Below are 7,285 nucleotides of genomic sequence, written 5' to 3'. Positions count from 1 at the left end.
TGTGTGCCATGTAATTGGAACATGTCAACTTCAGCTAATATACCCCTATCTTTTCTACTGGAACTTCTAGATTTTGCTTGTTTCCTCCTCATTTTCTCCTTGATATGAGCGAGGGGCATATGCAAGCACTTTTATATAGAGAGGCTGGATGGCTTGGAGTACCGTTTTAAATTGAGGTGGGGGTACCATTGATATTAGCCAGGTTTGAAACCGACACTCTCTTAAAGTCCACATGCTTAGCCTGCTGAGCAGCTATTCATATCATGCTTGTACATGTAATCTTGCAGCTCTACATATCCTGTACTACGGATGTTTGTATTAAGGCTTGGTATTGGATATTGAGGCATTCACAGCCGAATACCTTAAATTGACGTGTTTGGATGCGCTAGGTATTCGGGCGGGCTGAATATTCGTTCGGGCCGATTCAACTACCGCAAGCACATCCCGAATGTCCAGGCCCGGACCTGGACATCGCTAGGTATTGACAACAAACGAGCATCTCTTTCTCACCCCGAAAAGGTCACAAAAGTTGGGGTGTTACAATACGGTTGGGGTGTTACAATATTGCTGAGTAGCGATTTATATCATGCTTGTACATGTACTCTTGCAGCTCTACATAACGTGTACTACGGATGTTTCTATTGAGACTTGGTATTGGTTATTGAGGCATTCACGGCCCGAATACCTTAAATTGAGGCGTTTGGATGTGTTAGGTATCCAGGCTAGGTATTCAGGTTGAATATACGTTCGGGACGATTCAACTACCGCGAGCACATCCCAAATGTCCAGCCCTAGATCTGGACATCGTTGGGTATTGACGCCAGACGAGCGTCTCTTTCTCACCCTGACCACGACCTTCTGTTCCCCACCCCGAGTGCTAGACCTAGCGCGTCGCCGACCAAGCAAATCACTCGGCGGCGAGGTAAATCTGATGCCTTTCCTATGGATCCTCCGGCATGCACCGGTGCCGTAGCCCTCCACCTCGCCTTCCCTTCCATCCCTCAATTCGTGCCGCCTCATCTCACGATTTTTTCTGCAGGTCAGGCGAACTCCACCTCCGGGAAGGACTGGGCGAGCTCCACCCCTATCCACCGACAGCCAGCGCAGCCCGTTCATGTCCCTCCGGCTGCCGAGACCGCCGGCATCCGACATTCATCTACAAGTAGATCAAAGCAATTTATCTTAATTACCACTTATAAAAAGTTGTTGTTCCCCTGATTTTTGTACTCGGGACAATTAAACAAAGTCACAAAAGTTGGGGTGTTACAATACGGTTGGCATGTACCTTGTTCGATATATATATGCTATCCGAACAAGGCATGCCAACAAAAGGCCGCCGTCTTCGGTTTGTTCATCATCTATTACCGACGGCGTTGAAGAAGCTGCAATCTTCTTTGCTTCATGTTTTTCAAAAGTGCCGCAATTTGGCCTTTCCTCTTCATTTCTACACAATAGAAACATATAAGTGAAAATTTCTCTTCATTTCTACACAATAGAAACATATAAGTGAAAATTCCTCTTCATTTATACACAATAGAAATATATAAGCGAAAATTTTCTCTTCCCTTTATACATAATAGAAACATATAAGTGAAAAATTCCTCTTCCTTTTTACAAGTGTCAAACTACCAATTGAATCAACGCAAATGCCATTTTAACACCAACACAGACAATATGAGCAATTTTTAACATTGACAAGGAATAGGGGCAATTCATCTTCACGTATGTGGCCAGATTTTGAGAATTTGAGGGGAGCCAAGCCCCCACGCGGGAGGTCGGGAGCAGACCTGCAGAGGAGCCATCGGCGGCTGGGTGGAGGAGCCGGGGAATGCGGACGCCGCCCCAGCAGCCGAGCCCGAGCAATCGAGCATGGAGCACGTGACAGAAGGTGGGCCAGGAAAAGCGAAGACACAAGGCGAGAAAATAAAGACCCCGATGAGAAAAAGGAGGCAAACCCTATCTGTGCCAACCGTGTCCTATTCCCCTTCCTCTCGTCCTCCTCACCTCCAAGCTCCAACTACCGCCTCTGATTCGGGCCGCCGCCGGCCATCTCCAGCGGCAGAGGGCCAAGCGGGGGTGCAGCAGTTGGAGGGGAGCAGATGCATGGAGGTCTGGGAGGTGGAGGTCCTGGTGTCTATCTCTTATGTGCTTCCTCCGCCTCCACCCTTGCCTTCCCTGCGCCGCCTCCGCCACCATGCCCACCTTGGCTCGCGGGAGGCGAGGAGCAGGACCGCCAGGTCATTAATCCCTTTTTCTTCAGGTTAGCATACCGGGGAATGGAGACATCAAAGTGGGAGCAAAGGTCGTGCCCTAGAGCTGCCGCCGCGTTCTACCGTACAGTTGCCACTACCTCCGCCTCACCCTCAGCCCCTCCAATTCTCATACGTGTTGCTGCCATCGCCGCTCCCTTCGCGTCCTGGCTGTCTCAACCCGTCCGCAATTTTGGCCACTCAAGAAAATCTGGGTGTGCCGATCCTCTGGTGACGGTGAGTGACAAGCAGGCTCAGGTTCAGTCTTTTTTTTTATCTGGTTCTATTTTGGGCTCGCGTCTGCGCTCAGCTAAGGAATGCTATTCTACTAGCGATCTCATGGTGAAGCTCGTCCAGTATGGTCTATGGAGACTCACGGATTTGCCACTGACATCTACGTCAAGGTCACCCTCAAGGGCAGGAGTATCAGTGTAGGTGCTGATTCAACTCCTTTGTTGAGCAACCTAGCGTGTTAAGAATAATTGTGTGGCTGTGTCTACTTATGACTAATTGCTGTTCTATCCATTTTCACAGGATTACCAGAAACAGGGAAGGAGGCAGCAAAGCTTATGAAGAAACAAAGCACTTACAGGTTGTTGTCCGGTGAGGAGGATGATGATATTGACAACCACACATTTTATTTTACTAATTGTGAGTTTTTGTTACCTTTGCCTGGTGTTTCTGTTCTTCGCTAATGATTAACTACTCTTTGGTTGCAAATGCAGACCCCAAGAATTAGCTGGACCAGTGTAATGGAAAACCTTAACCATAAGGGTTTCAGAATCATGTACAAATAAGAAGCTTTTCTTTATTTATGTCCATATATTCTTGGGCTTGCAACTTATATATAAGGTTGCGCTAAACTAACTGAATTCCTGAGCGTGTAATGCAATTGTTCATTAGATCATGTAGGATCAATTTCCTCTTCATGCCATCTGCAGGTCACTGGAAGAATTTAGAAGGGCAATTATCATTCTTTAAACATGCAGTGGCCACCCTGGTTGATACATTTACATTTAAACATTGTTCCAGAGAGATGGTAAATTATAGATTCTGTCAGCTTGTCTTAGTCATAGTAAACACCTTGTATTTCACACACTTCTAACTTTTTCTAAATCTTCCTTAAGTATTTCCAGACCTGGACAATAATATTCCAGGAAATATGCTTTGGTACTGCATAGAGCTTTTGGAGGTGTTATGCGAGCTTGCTGAACATGGGTTTGCAAAATCAGCATGTTGGACTACCCACTGAAGTCATTTTCCAAATGTCTTTTTTCTTGGTGTTAGCCACATTAATGCATGTTTGTCTGTTCTTAAAACCACAAAATCTTTTTCTTCAAATACTGCATAGTTCTCACTATTATGAAACTTATTCCTTGTTTGCAGACTGCATATAATCTCCTCGAGTATGAAGAGTCTTGTTTTTTCCTTGCTATACTGAAGGATGCTAAACATAGCAGTCTATAAAATATCTCTCGCATCAACAACCCTTCACTTTTCGAGTATTTGCTGGTGCCCATTCTGGTATAAGTTTTCTTTTAAGAATCGTTGATATATGTCAAGACCTAATTAAAGGTAATACAGTTTAGCCTATCCTACTCTCAGAGTTGTAACAGGCCAACATTATTGTAGTTTTTCTATCATCTTTAAATTTTATACCTACTGTATTTATAGTTGCATATCTGTGTCCATGCCAAGTGATAGTTGAGTTTTAGCTATTATATTTTGTCTACATTGGACCACTATGAAAAAAAAAATATTTAGTTGAAGAAACCACTGTTTTCCCTTTACCATTTGCTAATAAAATCAAGTCTACATCAGACCACTCTGCCAAAAATAATATTCCACGGAAGCAACCACTATTTGTCCTTAACTGTTTGCAAATAGAATTAAGCCTACATGAATTCATGGTGTTGTATTTCAAGTGCTAACTTCTTCAGAATTAATTATACCATTTGAATATATTTAGATCACATGGCTGGTTATTAATCAATAGGTTGGGTTATGTTAGTGCTTATTTCATCATCCTTTCACTTATGAAACAGATCCTACCTGCAGTCCTAGGTTCTATCTGCTCCCTTATCATTTAGCATCAAACTTGCTACAACTTACTTTCGAAATGCATGACTGAAAAGTTGAGTGCACAAAGAGGGATTTTATTGCGGTATTATATGTGTCTTTCTGTACAACACTACATGATCATGCCAGCTGTACTCTGTAGGTTCAGCGTTAAGCTCTTAACTTACAAGTTAACATTTTGCACTCCCAGAAATGTGTTAAATTCTTAAAGAAATTGTGGTCAATACACCTTATGATGCTGAAGAAGCTGTCACCCAACAACCTTAAGCTACAATCACGTATATTTGTTGGGTAGCTTGTCCTTTATTTACAAAGGTCCTGCTGAGATTCTGTTCATGTTGTGCTTGTTTTTCAATATGACGGCTTCCTACTATGGTTTTTTAGCCGATGGTAAGATTCTATTCTTATATACATGTAACTCCGTGAGCCTTATATTTATTCTCTATGTAAATTCTCCTCTCTGATTTGATGATGGGGTGCATTTGATTTTCTCATTATATTTTCTCTCTTCTTGGTTTGTTACCACAAATGTTATGCGCCTGCAGGTTTTCTGCAATTGACGAGTATTTGTTATGTTCAGTCTTACTCCCACTAGGCTTTCTATCCTGCATTCTCATGTGATAAATTTCTTCATGGTTATTAATTTGTAGGCATGTTATTAGTTCATTGGCGTAGGTTCTTTCCCTTGTGTTTAAGACATTGGGAGCTTCCTCTTTGTTTATTAATTGTTCAGCTCTACCTCTTATTTATTCGGTAGCGTGACTGGTATGTGTACCACTTTTAGGTAGATGAAGAAATTTGTTTCATCGCTTTAGGTATTCACATGTGTCTGAATAACAGTTCATAATCTTATGCTTAGTATCTGGATGTACTTAGGTCTGTAGCACAAACTGTGGAGGTCTATGTTAAAGTGTCATTCATGGCCTGAGAATTTTTTAATGCTCAAAGATAGTTTTCTACTGCTAGATAGTTAAAGGAATTCAGCTTACCTCTCTAGGTATTCACATGCGTCTGACTGGAAATTTATATTTTGTTTTGGTGGAAGGATTAATAGTTACTGCCTTCTTCTTGCAGTCTATAACGCATCTGAAGTGTGGTTAGCGTTTTCTTCAGGATTTACTTTCTGATCTTTCTCTCGTATCATATCAAGTACTCCCTCCGTCTAATGAAACTTGTCTGAGATTTGTCTAAATTTAGATGTATCTAGACACCAAATATTATTTAGATACATCCAAATTCTAACAAACTTCCGACATGTTTCATGAAACGGAGGGAGTATTTCCTTTCTTGCTTCCCTGGAAAGTAGGCACCAGATTAATATCAGGTTATTTATTTATGCATTCACACAATGACTGCTTTGAGAAAATTATCAATTGAAGCTAGCTAATGCACTATTGCATTATTCATGCCTATTACTACATCTGTCAAACTGAATCAGGTTCGTTTATAGCTTAGTACTTGGAATATTGCTATTATATTCCTATTTTTCCACCTTTTCCTCTCTTTATAGTCAGCCTATGATATCTGCCCCCTCTGTTCTTTATCTGTTACACATAGATTTTCCTTCAATTAGAAGGACCGGAGAATTAGACATGCCTAGCTAAACATACTTGTTGGTTGCTCTATCTTTCTGGTCTTTGTGTTCTGCTAGCCGTGCTATACCTCTACTCCATGTACTGATGTTTACATTGATGGTCCTGTGGTGACCGTCTCTAAGACACCTCCATTTACTGGTTAATCATTGTTTTTAGTGATGTACCGATGGAATAGTTGATTATTAATTTGAATGCTTCATCAGAGAGGTTCAGCACACATGATCTACTGGCTAATAATCATTTTCAGTGATAATACTGATGAGACTGGGCCATGTTTGGCTGTTAATTTTGGTTCATGATGACGGGAGCTCCAAACTCGATTATGCTGCCACATCTTAACGGTTCAGTCTATTTTTGAGAGGCATGCCACTGAATCTACACAACATCTTGCAGTTATTTCCTTGTATGATGTGGAAACAAAATAATTTCACTCTTTCCTCGTGTTCATTGTTCAGGTGATTACTAGGCCAAGACTCCTTATCACCCATTCAGATGATATGGATTTGCAGACAAATGGCTTTCGATGTTTGAGAAGTTGCATCCCAATGCTGATCATCAGGCTAATCCCCAACTCATTTTATGCAGCAACAGGACAGCCTTTTACAGGGTTGCAGATCAAGTCTCCAATCCGCGTGTCTTATTTTCATAATGTCTTTCATTTGTTATAGTCTCTCAACTATGTACTGCATTGGCACTTTACGTAGCCTAATCTATACGATTTTCTTTAATGGAGTTTTGTGTTATGGATGTTTACCCTTCAACAATTGTGAATTGGCAGCAAGTCCTGTGCTTATTTTAGCTGTATATTAAACTTGCCTCACGGGAGTTCTGTATAGTCGGCTGAAAACAAACCTTAATAATAAGGAGATGCTGAGATTAGGCTGCACAGGACCGGTGAGGAGGCGCCCCATGGGGCGCCCCAACCACTAGTCCATATCATGCTTGTACTTGTACTATTGCAGCTCTACATAACGTGTACTATATGCAATATTATCAAAGGAAAAAGGGGTAGATCGACTTGTAACTTCATGTACCCATGATATTGAATCCCTCACCATCAATTGATCTATATAAGTATAAGCACTCTTATGCACATACGGACATACCTTTGGTAAGCCATCTAGAAAATGTTATTACTGATGAATGAACCAATCTTCAACCATTCTAAAGCTGCATTAATCTTGATACTAAATTTCAGCCAAATATTTATTATCTATCTTGGGATCACATCAATGTATGCAGTTTCATAGTAAGAAACACAAAGCTGGTACGCACTTCTTACAATGGAAGTATGAATATAATTTGCTGCATTGGCTTTTTCATGTACCTTTGCAGTGTACTAATGAATACTCAAGACATGAA

General features: G+C 41.4%; 1 protein-coding gene across 8 annotated transcripts; it reads left to right on the top strand.

Annotated features, from left to right (window-relative positions):
• Positions 1 to 1,945: 1,945 nt before the first annotated feature.
• LOC127349118 (uncharacterized) lies at positions 1,946 to 6,676 on the top strand. 8 transcript variants are annotated; one of them, XR_007880140.2, is made up of 4 exons: positions 1,946 to 2,486; positions 2,582 to 2,680; positions 2,784 to 2,852; positions 2,975 to 6,676. XR_007880140.2 is itself a non-coding variant. In XM_071826977.1 (4 exons), exons 2-4 carry the CDS (start codon positions 2,277 to 2,279, stop codon positions 2,942 to 2,944), a joined length of 474 nt encoding a protein of 157 aa, XP_071683078.1. In that variant the 5' UTR covers positions 1,946 to 2,118; positions 2,261 to 2,276; the 3' UTR covers positions 2,945 to 6,676. The 8 variants fall into 8 exon arrangements, 3 of the variants coding, with proteins under 3 accessions (XP_071683078.1, XP_051230875.1, XP_051230868.1); XR_007880139.2 differs by having other exon boundaries at positions 2,784 to 3,288; positions 3,386 to 6,676; XR_007880138.2 differs by having other exon boundaries at positions 2,784 to 3,824; positions 4,519 to 6,676.
• The last annotated feature ends 609 nt before the right edge of the window (positions 6,677 to 7,285 follow it).

The sequence above is a fragment of the Lolium perenne genome, chromosome 1 (genome assembly GCF_019359855.2).
Source record: "Lolium perenne isolate Kyuss_39 chromosome 1, Kyuss_2.0, whole genome shotgun sequence".
NCBI classification, from domain to species: Eukaryota; Viridiplantae; Streptophyta; class Magnoliopsida; order Poales; family Poaceae; genus Lolium; species Lolium perenne.
This window is presented reverse-complemented; position numbering and strand designations above follow the sequence as displayed.